The sequence below is a fragment of the Ammodytes marinus genome (genome assembly GCF_949987685.1).
Source record: "Ammodytes marinus genome assembly, chromosome: 21".
Classification (NCBI taxonomy): Eukaryota; Metazoa; Chordata; class Actinopteri; order Uranoscopiformes; family Ammodytidae; genus Ammodytes; species Ammodytes marinus.
The window spans coordinates 18,209,764-18,231,628 of NC_137225.1; the positions used below are offsets into that span (position 1 = coordinate 18,209,764).

The 21,865-nt window shown below is 40.8% G+C and overlaps 2 protein-coding genes across 3 annotated transcripts in view; both read left to right on the plus strand.

Moving 5' to 3' along the window:
- smchd1 (structural maintenance of chromosomes flexible hinge domain containing 1) overlaps positions 1-11,225 on the plus strand; it is a 33,904-nt gene extending 22,679 nt beyond the window's left edge. The window contains exons 24-47 of the mRNA XM_080050294.1: positions 67-195; positions 430-651; positions 871-1,019; positions 1,354-1,439; positions 1,526-1,644; positions 2,923-3,084; positions 3,271-3,399; positions 3,516-3,595; positions 3,735-3,892; positions 4,004-4,119; positions 4,574-4,632; positions 4,939-5,026; positions 5,207-5,338; positions 5,495-5,650; positions 5,745-5,865; positions 6,099-6,218; positions 8,199-8,284; positions 8,392-8,514; positions 8,705-8,886; positions 9,693-9,802; positions 10,238-10,308; positions 10,397-10,565; positions 10,659-10,817; positions 10,922-11,225. Of these exons, the coding sequence (XP_079906420.1) occupies positions 67-195; positions 430-651; positions 871-1,019; positions 1,354-1,439; positions 1,526-1,644; positions 2,923-3,084; positions 3,271-3,399; positions 3,516-3,595; positions 3,735-3,892; positions 4,004-4,119; positions 4,574-4,632; positions 4,939-5,026; positions 5,207-5,338; positions 5,495-5,650; positions 5,745-5,865; positions 6,099-6,218; positions 8,199-8,284; positions 8,392-8,514; positions 8,705-8,886; positions 9,693-9,802; positions 10,238-10,308; positions 10,397-10,565; positions 10,659-10,817; positions 10,922-11,016 (3,021 nt within the window). The 3' untranslated portion in view covers positions 11,017-11,225. The remainder of the gene's footprint in view (positions 1-66; positions 196-429; positions 652-870; positions 1,020-1,353; positions 1,440-1,525; positions 1,645-2,922; positions 3,085-3,270; positions 3,400-3,515; positions 3,596-3,734; positions 3,893-4,003; positions 4,120-4,573; positions 4,633-4,938; positions 5,027-5,206; positions 5,339-5,494; positions 5,651-5,744; positions 5,866-6,098; positions 6,219-8,198; positions 8,285-8,391; positions 8,515-8,704; positions 8,887-9,692; positions 9,803-10,237; positions 10,309-10,396; positions 10,566-10,658; positions 10,818-10,921) is intronic.
- Positions 11,226-11,566: 341 nt separating this feature from the next.
- Positions 11,567-21,728, plus strand: emilin2b (elastin microfibril interfacer 2b). 2 transcript variants are annotated; one of them, XM_080050257.1, is made up of 9 exons: positions 11,567-11,808; positions 11,981-12,106; positions 12,996-13,177; positions 13,285-15,069; positions 19,430-19,627; positions 19,719-19,772; positions 20,088-20,138; positions 20,230-20,346; positions 20,869-21,728. In XM_080050257.1, the coding sequence occupies exons 1-9, from the start codon at positions 11,675-11,677 to the stop codon at positions 21,192-21,194; spliced, it is 2,973 nt and encodes a 990-aa protein (XP_079906383.1). In that variant the 5' UTR covers positions 11,567-11,674; the 3' UTR covers positions 21,195-21,728. The 2 variants fall into 2 exon arrangements, with proteins under 2 accessions (XP_079906383.1, XP_079906384.1); XM_080050258.1 differs by lacking the exon at positions 20,088-20,138 and having other exon boundaries at positions 20,869-21,726.
- Positions 21,729-21,865: the final 137 nt, after the last annotated feature.

The following is a 21,865-nucleotide window of genomic DNA, read 5'->3' on the forward strand; positions in this document are numbered from 1 at the left end:
TAATGATCATGAATAAATCATTTGAGTTGTTTGACTTATCCTCATCTCTTCATTTGTGAATTGTAGGTTGAAGGGCTCCCAATGGTGGCAACTGACAGCAGCAGCACAGGTGCTGGACACCTTTCGACAAAACCTATAAACCTGAAAATAATCAAGGGAGAACCACAGAAGCTCAAAGTTGAATTTTCCATGCCTGTAAGTAAATAAAAGCTTTCTGTTCAGTTATAAAGTCTCTGATTTCTGGAGAACGCTCGATGTCAAAATCACTTTTTGTCAAAAACAGTGAATATCTCCTCACGATCCACTACTTTTATCTACTGTGTGTGCGCTGAGAAAAGAAAATCCAGTGTTAATACATGGCCTAGGCTCTGTGAATTGGCATATTACTAGCTACGGTGGGCCCGTTTTTTTTTTTCTTTTTCATTTCAGAGTCACCCGAGTGTTGCTATGTTGGTGAGGGAGCTTGAGGTTGAGCCCAGCACAAGAGTGTCCTGTATCGAGGTCTGCAGTGATGATGAGAACTTGGTTCTTAGGAACAATGAGAAGATCTCGTGGCTGGCTGGTGGTGTGCTTGAGAACCTGTTCTATAAGCTGTATGATGAGGCCGGTAGAGAACGGCGTATCACTGCTGAAATGGCCTCCAAAATCAAGGTTTGGCATGACTGCTGCATTATTATTCCAATATGTTTACTGTGTCCTATCCTGTTTTATAAATGTTGGATCTTTTTTGTATCTTTTTAAAGATTCCAGTGATTTATTTGTATAGTGGAAGATGAAATAAACCACATAGCTACAACGAATCCAACCATAAGAAGTCAATTGTGTTTGAACACTTTGAACTTTCTAATGTTAACGCTGATTTTTTTTCAGGTTAACTGGACAGGAATTGAGAAGCTGGAAGATTTGGTCCAGGGGAAGCTGCCTGATCTGCAGGTGCCCAAGCAGGTGCAGACAGAGCATTACTACCAGGTGTCCTACCTCGACCAGAGTGTGTCAAAGTGCATCTCCTTTCACATAGTGTAAGCCCTACACCTGACTCAGAGCAGCCATTCAGCTTAAAGTTACAGTTCATTTTCGGAAATAGGCTTATTTGCTTTCTGGCCGAGACTTAGATGAGAGGAGGATCTCATGTCTAGATGATGTATTTAAAAAGGAAGTGCCAACTAGCACGTATTTTGGCCTTACCTTCATATTTAACGGGCAGATATGAAAGTGAGATTGATTTTCTCATCTAACTCTTGAAAAGAATGTAAATGACTATTTTAAGATTAAAACATTTTTTTTCCTTTTAATATCCAGACTTGTATCTGTGAGAAGTAAAAAACATGCACATCATTGCTTTTTTATTTGTAGGCCTATTCCAGATGAACCAACACTGCTGAAAGCAACTCTGCTTCAAAGCACATTGAAGCTGGGAGAAAGTCTACCTGGAAACATCAGTGAGTATGAAACAAATCACCCAAAATATCTTATTTTGGAGGATATGCTTTTTATTCTGATGGCGAACCTATTTTCCATCATACAGAGTTGGATCTTGTGGACCAGTATGATAATGTCACCAAGATGCTCACCTCCGGCTGCGTGAAGCACATGACTGTGGAAGCCGAGGGTCTGGACAAATCGGCCATTAACATTGAATGGCAGGTGGGGAAGAAAGACACACAAAGCTAATGAAAACTTGAATTGAAACTATAGGAATTGTTCAGCCCAGAATTTCTGTAAACTGTAGTTTACCAAGGTCGCCTTTATTTGGTTTTACTAACAAATGTTTTGTAGCCAGGTGTGGCTCCAAACGCCCTATTTGTTCCTATATAACAATGTCTGGCAAGACATTTTCTGCTTGATCTCTTTACATCTGTCTCTTCAACTCCACACCATAAAAAAGCCAAGAATGGGATTCATGCTAACATGGTCATACATTGTAATAACACTGATGAGGAACACCACCTAAGAGTAGAAAAGATTTAGTAACCCACTTTCTTTTGCAAGGCAGGCAGTGTGGTGTGGCACACATTACCTCACTGTGCCTTTGTGAGCTCTTTTCATATGGAGTACCAGTTGGAAACAACTCAAGTTTCAAGTTCAACATTCTTTATTTATCATATTCTTAAATCTAAGTCTCCCTCCAACAATGCAACCTACTAAAAAGAAGAAAGAGCTAGTTGTAGGTCCAAATGTCCAGGTGTCTATATATATGAATTATCTCCTTACATCTGTCACTCCCCCTCCACACCTTAAAAAGCCAAGAATGTAATTTATGCATAAGAGAGTTAAACATGGTCGTCAAATTTGACTAACACAGATAAGGCAAATCAACCAAGTGTAGAAAAGTTTTTGAAACCTACCTTCTTGAGCGAGGCAGTGCATTATGGTCCTCATTACCTTATTAGAAAGTGAACTCTACTGCTCTGCTTGGGCGGCGTCCGAGGGGAGGTTTTTGATATACTGTATGACCAGTGAATTACCATCTCCACACTTTCATTTGGTGCAAGTGTTTTGTTGAGTGTCTTCATTTATTTCTGCTGCTCATTATATTATTTATTTACTGAGCAGCTGTTTTGTGTTAATCTTAAATAGATTTTCACAATTTTTTTTAAATACCTGAACAAATAGAATACTAGCACCACAAACAATTGTTTCAATTATTATCACTTCAATACGGTAATGTATTCTCTATTCATATTCCATTCATTCAGATTATTTGTTTTGTGCCTAAATCTTTTTCTTTTTCTTTTTTTCTTTTCTTTTTTCAAATGAGTTTCAATTAATAAATACTGTAAATCAAGGAGGTATGTTTGGTTAGTTTAGTTGTGTTTTCAATAATTTTTTTTAAATAAAGTACCTGAATACTTTTTCTTCCATAACTTTGTAAATGAACTGATGGAAACGTATTGATTGATGCTCACTGTGTGTTGAAATCAGGAGAGAAGCTGTTCTGTTCTGGTGACGGGGGTCCAGTTCAAGTCTGTGGCTCCTGGCTCCAGAGAGATTTGCTTCACCTACAAGAGCTTTGAGGAGCGTGTCATAGTGAAGGTCACAGCTGGAGAACCTGCAAAGCTGAAACTAGTCGGCGACCTACCGAAGGTGAGACAGGATATTTACTGGGGGCTCCTGGTGGGCTAGTGGATTGAGACAGGCTGTCAAGGAATGGACAATTTGGGGAACATATATAATTGTGATTTTCCCACGAATTATACTTGGAAAAAATAAACTGTTTTGATGCTCTAACTGCCAAACTAACTTTCAAAATACTTTTTTTTTCTATGTTAGTCTCTCCAGGTGTTAAACGACCACCGCATCATCACACCGTTCACTGTCCAAGTGTGTGACGAGTGGGGAAACCCCTGTCAAGACCAGAAGGTTGTTGTGGATTTGACGTCTTCACCCCAGACTCTGAAGGTTTGCTTGAAAATGAATACAAACTTGTACCATCAGTCCTGTTTTATTTTAACCTCAGAGTTTACACAGAATGATCAAACTAGAGAAATGAGGCCAGATCTTCTTGTTGCTTTTAGGTGACGGCAAATGTTGCGTCACAACCCGTGGACACAAAAGGGAGAGCCACTTTCAATGTGTCCAAAGTGAGCGGACAAAAGTGAGTGTCACTTTATAAAATAATATGAGATGTGTTAAAAGCAGTGTCCCAAATCAGGGATTGTGTCATCTGACATAACAATATTATGCACACATGCCATTGGTCACTGGTGAGTGTTTTAACTCTGTTTTTCCACTAGGGGGTACTATCAGCTTGAGTTTAGAGGTGTCTTTAACCTCAAACCCATCCCTGGTCCATCAGTGAATCTCACTGTCCTCCCTGATCCCAAAAAACCTGTCAGCCTCTCAGTGGAATACGACACCAATGCCAAGTTTCCTGCTGGAGGAAAATTTCCAGGTTTGCATCTCCATATATATAAGTATATGAGTATTATTGAATTCAATAGAATTCTTCTATTTGTAGAGCTCAGTGTCTGGTTGCAAACTAAAGGCAGCTTTCTCTTGTCAGCTTTCTCAGTGACCGTGCTGTCGGAGGAAGGAAGCCCCATCACGACTTTTAACCCTGCTGCTGCGTCCATGTATCTTTGGAAGTGGGTGGCATTGGCAAAAACACCTCCAAAAACGGTAAATAATTAACACACAAAGTGATATACATTTATTTACTTATCGTATAAAAAGCAATTGAAACCTTTTCAATTTGGCTTTTGTCTCACCTTACAATTATTTTTTATTTGTTGGCTGTTTTAATGTTTGTTTGTTTTTCTTTTTTTTCTTTTCTTTTATCCCTTCATCATGTAATAATTACAATAAACTGTCTGTTTTTCCCTCTTTATGCATTATGAAAATGAATAAACATAAAATAAAAAACATAAATTTAAGTTTTTTAGCATCTACATAGCTGTCCACTGTATGCAAACACTTATTTGCCTTTGGCTAGTGTTTTTATTGTCTTATTTTAACTTTTATAGCTGGGATTCACATTCTGAATTTTATTTTCTGTGAAAGGTGCTATTCTAATAAACGTATCTTTATTCTTACTAATGTTGTTGTTAATAAATTCTACTTGTCTTTTGTCTAGGCCACTGAACTCAAGTGTAGTAAACCGATGGAGAATGAAAAAGACTGCTTTCACTTCAGGTAAATCATCATGTTTGTTTCTTTCTCAGTTATTGTATTTGCCTTCGATGAGAACAGTGATTCTGTATTGTATTGTATTGTCTGGACAGTTGATATATAGCTATATGCTTAACTTTAACCAATAAGCATAGACACCAGACATTTTCTAAGCTAACCTTCACGACTTCTCGCGTCATATTTACCGTACCAACATGAGAGTATCCATCCTATGATGTCACTCTTTGTTGAGTGAAAAAAAAAAAAAAAAAAAAAAGACCTTTTCATTTAAGGAATGTAAATATATATGTATTTGTTCTCTCCCTGCAGAGATAAAGAAATCCCAGAAGAAGTTGGGAAGCACTCCATCCAGTTTTCTCTACGTTTAGACAAAACAAATATGCTGTTCAGTGATCAGGTTGGTTGGACCTGTAATATGGAAACATCACATTGCCTTAGCGACACTGAACAGTTTACTTTTGATAAATGTTTAGCGTATGGAGATGATGTCCATGTTCTTGTCTGTTTAACGGGAACATCTTTGTTCACTAAGTCCTAGGGTTGTAGGACTGACCTCAATGCTGTTTTTATTTCTTAGATTATTGTACATGTTGTGGCCAATCAACCTGTAAAACTGGCTCCCGACTCTCAGCTACGAACCCCAGTTGTTTACTTCAGTAAAGACATTTCCAACCGAACCCTGGTGGAGAATATGACTCTGTTGATAATGGTGAGTATATATCCTTAAAAAGCTCTGGTATCCACTTATTGAGAAAGAGAAGAAACAGTCAAAGCTTTCCCATCAGATGTATGAATTTTAAAAGTTGGAGTTTTGTTGTGTATCATTCCATATTCAGATTAACTAAGTTGCTTTTGTTGATTCCAGGATTTATATGGAAACCCAGCGGGGCAGGAAATGGGCGGAAAGATATTTGTTTCCATGAAGAACTCCAGTAAAGAGGGCAACAAAAAGCTTCCTTTATTTGAAAGGGAAAACAATAGCCTTATTTTTAGCTTGGTCAAAGGAAAGGCCAACATCAAAGTGAGTGACCATTTGTAATAAGACACGCAGCGACCTTTATTTTGGTATATACTGGCGCTATGACATATCTCACATATATAATTTTTCTGCACAGAGGCTGACAATCAGGGAGAACAGCCCCGGCGAGAGTGGCAGTGGATACATCCTCGTCTTCAAACCTGAAGTCACAGGGGTTCCCCTGGCTCCTTTTGAGCTCCCATTCCATTTTCACAATGGTAGGATTCATTAACACAGTCCTGCTGCTGGCCCGAAACTAGTGCATTGTTTTTATTTTTTATTTAACCAGGAAACTACCTCATTATACCGCATTAATATGAGATCTGACGCTCAGTTACACTGAGTGATTTGAACGTTACTGGATTAATTTGACCCTATCCTCATAGGCAGATATTTGATTTCTAATTTGCTTGAAATAACTTTTTAACTCTTTCTCTTTTTCTGTTTTTAGATGTGGACAACCAGCAGAAAATGTCTGAACTGTCCAGGAGGAAAGACGAGCTCACTAAGACTATTGCTGCCATTGAAAAAAACTTTAATTTATCCCACGATCTCCTGGCTCTGCTGACACGTAAGCTTGTAATGTGTGTACCAGACAAATAGTGCCAGTCAATAAGTGATTTTCAATACTGAAAATCTTAAATGTAAGAATATAACCACGCATTGTTCTATGATATATTTATTTATTTATTTATTTATTATTATTCTTTCGGACAATTCCACACAATACACAATTATCTCTTTCACATCATATTTTTTATTTATTTATTATATACAATCATATGAAAAAGTTTGGGAACCCCTCTCAGCCGGCATTATAATTGACTCTGCTTTCACAAAAAAAAGATAAAAGTGGTATGTCTTTAATTTACCAGGAACAGCTAAGTACTGGGATGTTTTCCATACAAAGACTTTTTGAAAAGCAGTATTTGGTTGTATGAAATAAAATAAAATGTGAAAAACTGGCTGTGCAAAAATATGGGTACCCTTGTGGTTTTGTTGATTTTAATGCCTGTAACAGCATGTAAAACTGATGACTTTAAACGCAAAATTGGTTGGATTATGTTGTTAAGCCTTGAACCTCATAGAATTGTCTGTTTAATCATGAGAAAATGTATTTTAGGTGCCTAAATGCAAGTTGCACTTCTCTTTGACTCTCTGCTGAAGTGAGACAGAATGGGATCATCAAAACAGCTCCCAAAAGATCTTAAAAACAAAGATTATTCATTGTCATGGTTTAGGGGAAGGCTACAAGAAGCTTTCCCAAAGGTTTCAATTGTCAATTTCTACTGTAAGGAACGTTGTCAGGGAATGGAAGGACACAGGCACAGTTGCAGTTAAACCCAGGTCTAGCAGACCAAGAAAAGTACAAGAGCGGCATATGCGGCGGATTGTGAGAATGGTTGCACACAACCCAAAGATCACCTCCAAAGACCTGCAAGAACATCTGGCTGCAGATTGTGTATCTGTACATGGTTCTACAATTCAGTGCAATTTGCACCAAAACATCTGTATGGCCGGGTGATGAGAAGGAAGCCCTTTCTGCGCCCACGCCACAGATACAGTTGCATGGAGTATGCAAAAGCTCATTTAGACAAGCCAGCTTCATATTGGAAGAAAATGCTTTGGACTGATGAGACAAAAATTAAGTTATTTGGTCTTTATAAAAAGCAGATGTTTTGGTGCAAATTGCGCTGAATTGTTGAACGATGTACAGATACACAATCTGCAGCCAGATGTTCTTGCAGGTCTTTGGAGGTGATCTATGGATTGTGTGCAACCATTCTCACAATCCTCCACCTATGCCGCTCCTGTTTTTTTCTTGGTCTGCCATGCCTGGGTTTAACTGCCACTATGCCTGTGTCCTTCCATTTCCTGACAACGTTCCCTACAGTCGAAATTGACAATTGAAACCTTTGGGAAAGCTTCTTGTAGCCTTCCCCTAAACCATGACAATGAACAATCTTTGTTTTTCAGATCTTTTGGGAGCTGTTTTGATGATCCCATTCTGTTTCACTTCAGCAGAGAGTCAAAGAGAAGTGCAACTTGCATTTAGGCACCTAAAATACATTTTCTCATGATTAAACAGACAATTCTATGAGGTTCAAGGCTTAACAACATAATCCAACCAACTTTGCGTTTAAAGTCATCAGTTTTACATGCTGTTACAGGCATTAAAATCAACAAAACCACAAGGGTACCCATATTTTTGCACAGCCAGTTTTTCACATTTTATTTTATTTCATACAACCAAATACTGCTTTTCAAAAAATCTTTGTTTGGAAAACATCCCAGTACTTAGCTGTTCCTGGTAAATTAAAGACAAACCACTTTTATCTTTTTTTTTGTGAAAGCAGAGTCAATTATAATGCCGGCTGAGAGGGGTTCCCAAACTTTTTCATATGACTGTAAATCATAAATGCTGTTTAAACGCAAGTGACAGCAATATTTTTGTCTAACAAAGACTCTGCTTGTGTCGGTGCTGTATTTTTATGTCTGCCAATGTGTTTGAAATTGTCTGACATTAATGCAAATGTTTCTTTCTTACCAGGTCAACACCTGACTGCAGGTACAAAAGAGGCTGAACAGAAAAACAGGCTGATCATGAATAATGTGCCAATAGGACGAAATGTGTCTGTAAGATTTCAACTCTATCTGCACCAACAATGGCCTCATCTATATATTTACAGTACATGTGTGTATTTATCTTCAGATGACATTTGAATATATGTTCTTCTGTGTAGATCCCAGAGATTGACAGACTTATAAAAGAGAAGACTGATGAAGCCAACAAGATCCTCAAAGCACCCACAAGACACTGCTCCGTCCGTGATCACTTTAGGGGACAGACGGATGTTTTGGGAATGGTAATCTAATGTCACGGTAGCACCTTAAAAACCCAGTGTGCCAATTCGGCAAACAGTGACCTCAATGCAGATGTGTTAAATCAATGTTTGGGATTTTAAAGTAGTTTCGCCACAGATTGCGCTGTGAAACGGTCACAGTTTATTTCCCAGAGCTGTGTGTGTTTCTTAGTGTTTACTTTTTTGAATGCAGGTTGGACACCTGGCCTTAGTGCAGGACGAAGCTGCTGCGAGGGTCATCTCCTGGTTTCTTCAGGGTGACATGGATTGCGTCATCACCAAAACAACAGCAGCAGCACAAAAGATCGTCTCTGAGACCGGAGGCCAGCAGCAGGTCATGGCACTCGACAGTGTGTTTGTGTCATCGGACAACAGGTACACTTTCTGTGTCAGAGCTGGATTTTGAAAGAATCACCACTAAGTATTTTGTGACTGAAAAGTTTGTCAGTTTGACGTTGTGTTCCTTAAGTTTAAAGCTGTGCATTCATCGAGTGTAGTAACTTGTTCATACTTTACCTTCATACACCACCAATTATTTCAGCAGTGCTGTTGATGCTGAGAGGCTTTCCTGATAGGATTCATGTCTGTCTTTGATTATAGTCCTTAATTTATAAACCTTCCCGAGCCAAAGTCTTTCCATAACTATAATTTAGAGATCTCATGCCCCCTCCTTTTTGCACAGGATGTTTACCTACTTATCAACAAGGACACCTACAGTGAATTCCTGCTTTCATTCATTCATCAAACTAGATTCAAATAAAAATTCAATGGAATTTATCATGTGATTGTTCTTGCTCCTTCAGTGTGAGGCTTTTATCACGCAAGATAATATCTTTGAGTTCTGGCTTATTGTCCGATAAAACACAGCATTTGAAGACGTCAGATTGGGCTCTGGGAAATTGCTTTGAGCATTTTTTTTGTCATTTTCTGATCAATTCAATAATAAAACTAATAGTGTGTTGCTGTCCTGATGTAGGTTTGACATAAATGAAATGAAGAAAAATATTTAATGGTTGTCCATGGCTTTCTGGAATAAAAAAATCTACTGGCATCAATCTTTTACAAAAATGGTTTGCAGTAATGTAAATATAATGTACATGATCATTTTGGTCCTGTTTCTGCTACTTTTGGAGCAACGTTTCTCTCTGCAGTCTCTTTGCTAAGATTTGAATTGCTTACAGACCACTGCCACACGTGAGAAATGGCCGCATGCTCTTTGATCCCCCTGGGAACCCGGTCTACGCCAGAGAGCTCCTGATTTACCCCCAAGACCCGGAGAACTGTGAGATTGGTGAGCTGTCTTAGCTGGATTTCTCCTGATCAGTGTAATATTGCCTGGTTGTGATTTTTTTCTTTGCGGATTGTGTGAGTCCAGGGTTTCTTTTGTTATTTAGAGGCTTCCCAGGTCTCTTTGTGTTTGCTGTTGTTGGGTTATTTCCTTCAGGCCCCCACCACTCCTGTTGATTTCTGGGTAAATGGTTCCACCTGGGATCCAACGTCACGGGTGGAGGGGTTCCTCAGCGGGAGCAGAAACTTGGGGGAGTTTCTGCAGTTTAAAAAAATCTAAATAAAAGTTATGGCCAGTTTAAATAATTTCCTTATATTCCTTTTATTCCCTGATCTGTGATTTGTGAAGTTTTAAAGTGATATAGGCAGTAAAAAGTTCTGAATGTTTTAGATTTTTTAAGGTAGATCTGAAGGTTTCCTGCTTATGCTTCCTTCGCAGTGTTTAAAAACCTCCTCGCAAATACAATTCTTATGGATGACCTGAACTCCGCAACCAACTACAGAAAGTCGGTAGGTGATGCTTACTTGCTGCTTGAGCTGCACGCTTTAAAACTAACTGTCTGGTGACTATTTTTACTAAATGTGCGGTTGCTTACAGGTGGTGCAGAACAGGACACCGTGTCCCACCATCCTGACGAGGCAGGGAGACAAGGTCAGTGGCAAGGGGAAGTTCGGAGGCGCCCAGAACAGAGCACCACCAATTAACTCATTAAAAGTTTTTGGCGCCCCCCGTCCACCGCAGTACTACACTGTTCAGGAGCGAATAGGTGACATCTCTCATCTTCATATTTTAAAGTTAATTTTTGTGGTCCTGTCTAGTCAGATTGTGATTTAATTTTCTAACTTATTTTGCGTGACAGACCTGCTCAGACAGTACCATTTAGCTCTGGTGAAGAGCGATAAAGCAAAAAAGGATCGCGAGGAACACCTAAAAACAATGCACTCTCCTGAAATGCAGCAACAGCGTGATGAAATGGAGGAGAAGAAGAAACAGCTGGAGGAGATTCAGAGACAACTTGGTATGATTGTTTATCTGGGAGAAAGGGCAGATACTAAATGAATACAGTTTGGCTGTTTATTATTTTAAGCATTGATTTCTAATTGTTCTTTAATCCTCTTGTAGTGTCAACCACAGCCAGACCGGGGAAACGGGGTGCTGAGGGCGATGGTCAACCCTCCGACATGGTTACAAAAAGACAAAAGCAGAGATCCTACTAAGTGAATAATATAAGCACAAGCCTCTTTTGTACTTTTTTATTTTTAAATTGAGTATATTTTTTTTTATTAATTTGTATTTGTACAGATGTGTTTTCTTATATGTTTTAACACTAAAAAAATGTGAAGTGCTTATGACAAACTATGTACATGGCAGTGCATATTTCAGGGAATGTCTATTATTTCTACAAGAAAATACACATTTACTAAGATCTCTGTTCACGTGTCTTATTTCTGTTTAATCATTTCAAAACAATCAAATATTCTGTGTAGACAGACACTGTCATGAGCGCACATTTTACGCACGGGAGTAGTATGGTGCCATTTGGAAATAAAGACAATCATCCGAAAATATGTAGGCCTAGGCCTATGCCATTGTGATTTTAGATGCTGAAAGGGTGTTGGTTATGTGATTTTGCGCGCGAGCTCGTGTGCGTGTGTGATCTGAGAAACGGAAAAAGGCATCTGTCAGTATTGGAGGGGGTCCCAAAACGTCACATCCAAGGACGCTGGAAGGAGTTTGTAGAGCTCAACTGTGTGGTGCACCACAGAGGGGGAACAACCAGCGGTGCCTTCACTGATCACTGGACCACAAGCTTTCACTACTGAGTAGCCTAACATACGCGAGAAGACTTCGGGATTCTGCAAGCATTTTTTAACCATGAAGCGCGGACTCTGCGGACTGCAACTTGTCCATTTGTTAATAACCTTTCCTCTCATCGGTGGAATACCTTTCCAATATAGCGTGTCTCATGGTAACGCATATTCTGGCACCGACACACGTCATAGAAATAAGTGAGTAAATGATGTATAGTTGATAATCATATTCACATATCACTGAACTACTCATTTATTGGATATGTAAACGTTGCCTCCTCTGTGCGTAAATTTAAGCATTATGTCAGTTGTGGAAAAAGAAAGCTATTCCATGCACCGCGTTGAGTGATTAACCGGGTATTTTCTGTAGAAACTGGTGCGCCTACGTAGTGCACAAAAACGTGAGCAGTGCCGTCGTGGGAGGCGCGGAGAGTTCCGTGCAGCCGGAGGTTCTACCGTGTCCACAGGAGCTGCCAAACTGTGCGCAACAGTCGATGTAAGTTCCCAGAAGCAGTGGACCATGGATGAAGTGGGGATATTATTTTCTTAAGTCAGTATTTGTTCACAATGTGAGGCAATTATGTTGCTTGTGTGGTACAGTGGATTGAGGCACGTATAATAACAAATATTGTATTAATAAGCATGTTTAAAGTTCCATTAGGAATCACATTTCTTTAAAATGCCCCGGGGTAGGAGTATAGGCCTATGTTTTCAACAATTGTATTGATACTTTTAATGTTTATGGTTGTATAGATTTTTACATTTGAGGCAAATACTGAAAGCTCTCTAATATTAACTAACACAATGTTGTAACGGTATTTAATATTGAAAATGCATAATTATTTTATTATTACTATGCTCAAATATGTGTTGTGTTACTTTTTGTGAAAGCCTAACCCTAATGGCTCTCGAGGGGACTAAACTAACATTGATTTATTCTTATAGAATCTTAAAAATGTGACTTCTGAAGGATGATTATTTGGGCATCTGTGTTAAATCTTCATGAATGGCAAACATGGACTGACAGGCTACTCCGCCTTTGTCTCTATTTAGTGTTCATTGAGCAACAAACACACATGAGACATGTAGTTAATCACCAGGGTGGCAGAGCCATGTTGCCCAATAATGTCCTCATGAGATAAGTTGTGGAAAGTCTTGATCTGCTCTCCTGCCATGCTAAATTAACTGCAAATGTTACTAGTGTTATTCTTTAGTTTCAATTGTTGTCAGTCGTCAACAAACAGATTTTATTACTGTGTAATTCAATTTTAAATTGTATTCCCGAGAATTATATTGATCATGTAGTGAGCAGAAGTATTATTTGTAAAATACTGTCACACTATAAACTTTGCCATGGTACAGCATTGTTGTTGTGGTTTTTCCAGATATCGGACACATTTTAGGCCCATGTATAAGATTGGATACAAGACTGTAACAGAGCTGGAGTGGAGGTGCTGCCCGGGTTATCAGGGCCGGGACTGCATGGAGGTGAAAGATATGAGGCTACTCCAAGTAGAGCGTTTGCCCCATGTCCCTTCTCCTTCTGGATATAATCCAGTCCAACAAGGTGAAAGACAATTGTATTAATAGAAAATCTACCATCAACACATTTGAAATCTAATCAAAGAACTGAAAAATGTTGCCTAACACTTTCTTTGCTATTTCTTGCTCAAGCTCCAGACCAGCGGACAGAGATTCATAGGAACCATCCATGGGGAGGGGCAGGGCAGTTCCAAGGTCAGATGGGTCAAAGGCCAACTGGGAGTCATGGAGGATCTCAAAGTGTGCAACACCTGGAGAAGGAGGTGCAGCGACTTTCCCAGATGGTCCTTGACATGCAGGCCAGAATGACAGACATGTCCTCCAATCTGAGACTGGATTTCCAAGAAGACACCAGTAAAATGCTGCTTACACTGCTGAATAATGTCAAACAGCCTGTCAGTGCGAGGGGCGCAGAGGCCCTTCAGGTCGGCTTCCCTTTTGATAGTGAGTCAGTTCAGCTAGACGAGGTCATGAACAAGATCAGCCAGGTCTCAGACGACCTGGAGACCAAGAGCAACACCCTGGATGACCTGCTGGGCCGTGTCAACCGCCACGACGGACAAATTAATCTGTTAATGGAGGCTGCCCACAACCAGCTGTCCACACCGCCTCCCACCGCATCCTCAGGCAGCAATGCAAACCTGAGAGCCTACGTTGACGAAAAGATCCGGGTCGTGAGAGAAGAATTAATGGAAGGCATTGATATCAAACTGGCTGACATGAAGCACTCTTGTGATTATAAGATCCTCTCTGTTCGGGAGCAGTGTGAAGGACAAGAGGCCAACTACCTCAGCCTGGCCGAGCTCATGGATTCCAAGGAAACTGACCTCCGCAACGAGATCCAGGAACTTAAGACCAAGCTGGTCGATCCTGGAAAGGAAGACTCACGTGTATCTGATTCAGTTCTGTCTCGAGTGGAGAACCTTGAGGTCCGTCTGAACTCAACTGAGGAGACTGCAGCAGAGCAGTGCCTCTCTGTGGAGGAGAGGCTGAAGAAACAACGGTCAGAGGCCATCAAAGACATGAGGGAGACTCTGGAGGACAAGCTGGCCTCCATGGAAGACAGAATCACCACCCTGTTGGTAGATACAGCCACCGACTCTCCATCTGGTGCTCAGCCAGACATTCAAGATGATCTGCATAGGGACATTAACTCTCTAAAGGGCTCTGTTCAAACTCTGGAGGATCGATTCGATGTCTTGAATCAGTTGTGCTCAAAGGACTGCAAGGCTAATTTGACAGTTGTAAAAAACATTCAGCAAGACTTCCAGAGCTGTCGAACATCTGTCGATGCTATGGAAACTAGTCTGAAAGCGCAGATGAATGGCCTTGGAGAAATGGAGAGGCAACTCCTCAACTACAGCACTAGCATTGAGGACATACACGGTGAGTTGAGCCATCTGAAAGGACGTGTGGGCATGTTCGAGGACTCGCTGTCAGATGTAGTCCACCAGCAGTCTCAGACCCTGCAGTATCTCAACTCCACATGGGATCAAGTTAAAACGGGGACCGAGCAAGAGGCCAAGGACCTCTTGGAGTTCCACAGGACTCAGCATCAAGAGCTGAGAAACCGTTTGGACGAGTTGGGCAGGGAGGTGAAAGCAGAGGCCGACAACTGCAGGGAACAAACGGAGGACGTCGGGAAGGAGATCGCCCACATTGACAGCCGCATTGTTAGTGTGGAGGGTCTATGTGGCAAACTGGACCCCATCTCCGGTAGCCTCCAGAGGATCAAAGACGGGCTGAATAAACATGTCACTGGGCTGTGGACTTGTGTCAACCATCTAAATGCTACAGTTAAAGCTCATTCCCGAGATATTGGCGGACTGAGGGGAACATGTCAGACCCTCCAGAACCACATCTCTAATGTAGCTGGAGACCTGCAGGTGCTAACGAATAGCAATCCTGTAATGAAAGGTAAGAAATAGTATCAAACATAAACTGACCCTTTCAATGACTTTACTTGTCGAGTGAGCCAAGTGATGTAGAGTATGTCTTGTTCTTCTTATAAATCGAAAGTTTAATCCCTCAGCAATAGACAAAGGCCTTTGCTGAAATCCATATACTCAAGGGTTCAGCTAATACTCTGGTCTGGTATGAACCGTAACTTATGATAACAGTAGCTAATGTTACTACTGTACAAGTGGACAATACTGACTCAGTTTAGTGAGTCGCTGACTATCCTGTTTCTGTCATTCTGTGTCTATTCAGTAACAAGGGAGATTAAACCACTTATGTCCATGTTTGTATCAGGTTTAAATTGTATTTATATCTAAAAAAAATGTAACTGGTGGAAACAAGATCAATCAAATAGCTGTAGTATTTCCAAACTATTAGATCTTTGCTTGGACTTGAGTCCATTTTCTGCATGTCATGTTGGCCGTGTTATTGGAGAATTTGTAATATCTCTTAGTGTGTTTTAGTGTCTTGAGTGAAGGGAAGTTGGACTTTCAGTTACAGGAGGCAGGGTTGATTGAAGACACATGCCTTGTATAATAGACCCTGCTTGGGTTGAGCAATGCTTTGGCATTAAGACATATTGCTCATTTGGCTTTCTGCTGCATCCAAGTGTGCATTTATGTGTGTTTGTCCATACACTGTTCACATGTATGTACAGTTTTTGGAATGTTTAATGTGAGAAACATCAGTTGGATTTCATTCACCTACTAACCCGTGGATCTTAAGTTGTTCATTTATCATTAATGTCAGATGCTATTGTGTGATGTAGCTCTGTTGCTGGAAGCATATTTTAGAAAACAGAGTTTCATATCAGTGCATATGTTGCATAACTCGTGTGAGTCAAATACACTAATGGTGCCTATGAGACCGAGCTGGACTCCTCCGACTCCAACAGTAGTAAATGTGAACTAGAAACACGCCCATGATGTTTACGAGCAGAGTCTCTTCCTGTGGGATCAGCTTGTTTTCAGTCGCTGGTTTATTGGGCAGGTGATGCAGCATATGATCCAGACCAGAATCTCATGGGAGGTGAGCTGGAATAAAATAGTCCTGCTTCTTGCTCTGGTTCCAGTCCACGTCAGACCAGAGGCTACAGATCAATGTTTCAGTTTTTAGGTTCTGAATCATCTTTGTAGCTCTGAGATGCCAATTTTGTCATATTTGCCCAGGACTAAATCTGTCACAGCTGGGACATGTTACCACTCCACCCATTAGTTTTTTTTTGTCATACCATGGCATTTAATCCATCAGTGTCATGGTGAGGTTTCGCAAGTGGGAGCACAACTATTCAATATTTCCACTCATGCCCAAGCAACGTTAGAGGGCCCATTTTGACGACTCGCCCTGTAAAAACTTCTCTGCTCTTTGTTTGTGATGGCTCTGTCAGCCGCCTCATCCTATTGTCTCCCTCTCTGCTAATCTGAAGAGGCTGAGAAATGCTGCCTGGGGGGGGGTCCCATTACAGAGAAATCTCCTTGCAGTTTATCAACAATCCACTCATGTATGTCAAGAGCTTCACTGTGTTTAGATTAGCTGCCACTGGACGGATATATCACTCCTTTTCCCCACAAACTCTTCAGTTCTTCTCCAATTCCATCCCCGTTTTTTTCCCACATTTAACTTTCAAGGCTGGGGCCCATTTCTGTTAAAAGTAAACGGTGCCAACACTCAAAGCTGCACGAGAATTCCCAGGGGTCGTTTGTCACTGTGTTTATCATGATGTCATACATGTTGTTAACCTTAAATGAGGGGGTCAGCACTGGGAAAAAGAAAGCTGTAATACGTCATTCTTGAAATGATGGCGTTGCTTTCAGTGCAAACTAATCAAGGCCTTGTCATTTTAATGTATCATGACTTGATAAAATGTTACAGAAAAGCATAAGGCACTGAGGTTTGGCTTAAAATAAACCAATGTCCTCATTCAATAGCGGGCAAAGTATTTCTCATGACATGCATTACAGCTACAGCTGCTCTAAGTTAAAAAAAAACGGAGCATAGGAGTCAACTATTGAACTTTTAAATAGCATTTTTAAAACAAAACAGGAATTCACTTATTTAAGGTTTAAAGGTGTTGCTCACAGCTTTATTAATGGTAAATCAACCATTAAATATGTTTTATAGATCAGTTATAAGTTTCCCGGCTATGACATTTTTTTCAAGCTATAGTGTTTATCCTCCTGTTTGGTTAAAAAACAAAAGCATTTATCGATGTTAATGTTTATCATATATTGAAGGAAGATAAATGCCAAAGGAATTTTCACAACCTGGAAAATTAAAGGCGTCTTCTTGGGTTTTTGACCATTAGTGGCGCTATGTAGAAAGGTTTTACCAGTGGTTCACCATTTTCTTTATATAGTGATTGAAAAAGACGACACAATGATAGTGGTTTTATGATATTCGATTGATTGACATTAGCAAACGTAGCAGCGTGCATACAAAGGCAGTGAAGAAGAAGTAGACTATAAGCTAGCAATCATGGACGTAAACACTGCCTGACTGAAGTGATTTAGATTAGAACATCTGCTTTGCTCCGAATGTAAATATGAACTTTGTTTGTTTACAGGAAAACTCCACTGGGAACCTTTTAACTTTTAAATTATGAGCTGCTGTTTGTGTCAGAGTAGAGGGGATTATGTCTTTACATCCAAGTCTGCATGTGCCTGTTTGTCATGTGCCCACTCTGTATACTGTCCCATGCGTATATGTTCACAGAGTCATACACTACAAAGTGCCACTTCCTCCGTTTTGTTTGTGTACCAATGTTGAATGTATGCGTTTCCGAATTCCCTTTACTTGGGATCAAAGCACATCCCTTTTCTTTTTGTTTGACATGGTGGCCTCAAGTCACTTCAAGGATCTCTATTACGGGGGCGATCCCAGATAAGAAAGCTGCTTGACACACTCAGCAGTCAAACGTGATAACCCCATGAACCCAAAACAAGATGGGACCTGACTTAAAAGCCCTCGAGAATGATAGTAGTGTGTGTTGGCTGCTTATTGTATTCCCTGTTATCCTGACAGAGTAGGTGTTACATTTTCTGATGTAAGAAATTCTCTCTTATTTCTCAGCTCTAAATTATGAGGGTGGATTTATTGATTCCTAAATCAAACTCCCGAAAGCCCAATGTGTTTTGGCTGATGGTGACTCATAAAGTCAACGCGCACCAAATTGCTTTGCAGTCATTATTATGTGGTGTGTAATGTGGAAAGTGGCCACTCTTGTGACACAAAGGGCTGTTCTGTACTGTAATTGATGGTGGCGGTGGGGGTAAATTACTGAAGAAAATGCTTTATATGGTGGAGGGAAGCAAATTTGTGTGGACCACAGATCCAGCTGCATTTGTTTACGACTCACCTCTTTCATCATGACCAAGTCTCTTTGATCCTTGTAGCAGCAGGTCTGAAATCAGTTTTGAATCCCTTCCATCAAATACGACTGGTTCACATACCTCCCTTTATATGAGGAGCGACATGACCAACAAAAGCAAACTAGTGAAACTCGTGCACATGTGCATATACGCTGCATTTTAATACCCCCTGTGCAGTTTTATGGTCCCACACCCCGGTTCCTCCCCACATGTTGTGTTTAACAGGCAGGCTTCTCAGGCCTCTATAACAATTTAGCCTTTTTCCCCGGGGGTGAGGGGACACGCTGTCTGGTGATTGAACATGTGGCTATGCCTTGGTATGCCTTTTATGTGCTGGTTCTCCCTTTTGGAGCAGCAGCAGCATTGTGCCCCCAGCCAGGACGCTTGATTTGTTGATATTCTCCAGGGTTGGTCTCAACTGTGGTCCTCAGGAATGCTAGGTATACATAGTCCAAAGATGATCACCATATGATGGGTGGTCATTTTCTCCCTTTAAGACCATAATAACAGGCTTGGATAATCATTCCCTGTGTGGCTTAATGACAGTCAGCAGCAGTGCTACCGTAAACAGAAACACTATCGCATGTTTTCTTGTGAAAGTGAAAAAGTGGGAGTGCAACTTTTTGCATGTCATTCCATACATACACCGTGACAAAAGATTTCCCACCATTATTTGGAGTGTTTATTCTCTTCATGATTTGATACCATACATTGTATGGTTTATGCCTTTTTATCCCATTCAGCAGCAATTTGCCTTTTCTGCTTGTATTTCAAAGGGGTTTTCACTTAGTTTATGTTTCACAGATTTTCAGGAGGCAGGTTTAAATGTTGCAATGTAACCAGCTGGCTCATAAACAGACCTGACCTCCAAACATCTGGCCCTGCGTCTGTTTCCCTCTGACCTCCAGCCTCAGCACCATCGCTCACAGCCTTATCTTGTCTTCATGCAGGTGTTCCGGGTGCAGTTCACGATGCAGGTCTGGTCCAGGGGTCGACCGAGGGTCTTGGGATGCCGCTCGGCCCCATAGACACCCCACCTGTAATGGAGACCGGAGAGGCGGGACCTCCAGGAAAGATGACCTCATCCAAGTTGCCCAAGGGGACGGACGGCCAGATGATGCCCGTGCAGGGTTTTGCTGGAGCCCCAGGTGAGACTCGCCCACATGTACATGCACGCTGCTCTGCATGCTTACCAACACTGTTTCAAGTGTCTCATCTTTGGTCATGTTTATCACACAGCGACTCCAGTCAAATCCACCGAACCACTGCCGCCCAGTACACCACTCCTCACAGGTATATTGAATCGCTTTAAAGGTGGAATCAATGATTGTTGGAAAAATCAGTGAATATCTCCTCACGATCCTCTACCTGTCCGTACTGTGTGAGCTGAAAAAATACCCATTGGTTATACACTGCGTTAACGCAGATTTTCTTCAGTGCACAGACAGTACAGACAGGTAGCGGATCGTGAGGAGACTGATTTTGTCTAAATGTTATTTTGACAACAAGCGTTCACGAGAATCTCAGACTACTCCTTAAACTATTTTTGTGCTGTATCAGGACTGAGCCTTTTGAGATCAGACAAAAAAAATTATTTTTAATCCCCAGATGTGAACATGCCCCACAGACCACTACCGCACAAACCTGCCTCGGCTTCAGGTCAGAGCTGAGTCATTACAGGCTACATGTCCCTGCTGCTCCTGCTCTAACGTCTGTTATTAGTGTGTGACTTTTCCTTCTTTGTGTTCAGGTGATTCAGTGTCGTTCTCTGCCGGTCTGACTCTCTCGCCATTCCAGGGAGAGATCGGGATCATTCGATTCGACAAGGTGCTGGTAAACGATGGAGGACACTATGACGCTCATACAGGTAAATGCCACTACAGTCTCAGTGGCCCATACATCTACATTTTACTCCACAGTTTGTATTTGAATGGTTTTTGTTGGCACGGTTGCAAATTCAATTAAATCAATAAATATGTTGATTCTTTGCTCAATAAATGAATTGCTTACACTATAAGATGTAATGCAAATGACATTTAACCAGAGCCAAATTTGACGTTTGTTTTCCAAAACCACAAGTTTTCCAAATCTTCACATCCAAGAAGCTAATGAATTAATAGATTATAAAAATTGTGTCCATTAATTGTTTGATTCAATAACTGTTTAATCAACTATTGTTGCAGAGCTCAAAATCTTCTGGTTATACCCAACCAATGTCTATTATAAATATGGCCTTTGTGAGCATGACATTTTACTAAAAAAACAACCTTGTGTTGTTGCTAGAGGAAAAGTCAAGATAGTTAAGATATTTATGTCTTGATCAAAGTGGTTGACATTTACTTCCCTTGGTGAGAATCAGTTTATTAACAGTGTCATCCTTTGTTCCCAGGTATCTTCACTGCTCCCACAGACGGACGTTACCTGGTGACGGCGGTGCTCACAGCCCAGCGAGGTGAGAGGGTGGAGGCCGTCCTCTCCGTGTCAAACCGCAGCATCCAGAGGCTGGACTCTACGGGCTTCCTGTCAGGAGCATCACTACCACAAGACCCATGTCACTGCAGCGGCTCCACCTCTCTGAGCCTGGTGCTGACTCTGAGGACAGGAGACCAAGCAGGTTTAGTCATGACCGCAGGGAAGCTGGCAGTCTCCTCCTCCGCCGAGATCCTGTCATCATTCAGCGCTGTGCTTCTTTACCCAAGCCCAGCTAAACGGTAGCCCTGCCCTTTGCAAAGCCATGACTGGAGTGTGGTGAACATTGCCAAGGATACGATATAGATAGATGAAGGTGATAGTTTGCCATGTCAGAGAAGGGAAAGATTATTTATCGAAGAAAGCGACCAAAAGAGGAAACTAGTCATTTAAAGACCTAGGTCTTACAAATACGCATTTTAATTGAGTATTTAATTGTCGTCCACTACAGTAATCTTGAGTTTTTCCTTAACATTTAAAAACACACAGTGCCTTTTACCTTCACTACCTGGTAATTACTGATGTTTATGTGAACATTTGAATTCCAGTTCCAATGCATTCAACCCTTTTCTTGTTGGCGCTTAAATTGTCAATAATGTGCAGAATAAGCTTTGATTGTTTCAAATAGTTTTTTATTAAAGCATCATCCAACATAGGACATTTCATTGAACATTTTATGACAATAATACATATAGTTATTATTCTATGTATACAGAGTTTTTGTACAGCAGATCTACGGTTTGACATAAAATAAAAATGAATTTTAAATCATGTTTTCAGAGCCTCTCACACTGTATAGTAGAAAGCAGGACAAACTGTTGAAAATATTCATTGAACAGTTTTTTTTAACTCATCCAAAACATACTTTGTGCTAACATTGCTACGTCATAGCGTAAACCATATTACCAGCAGGCAAT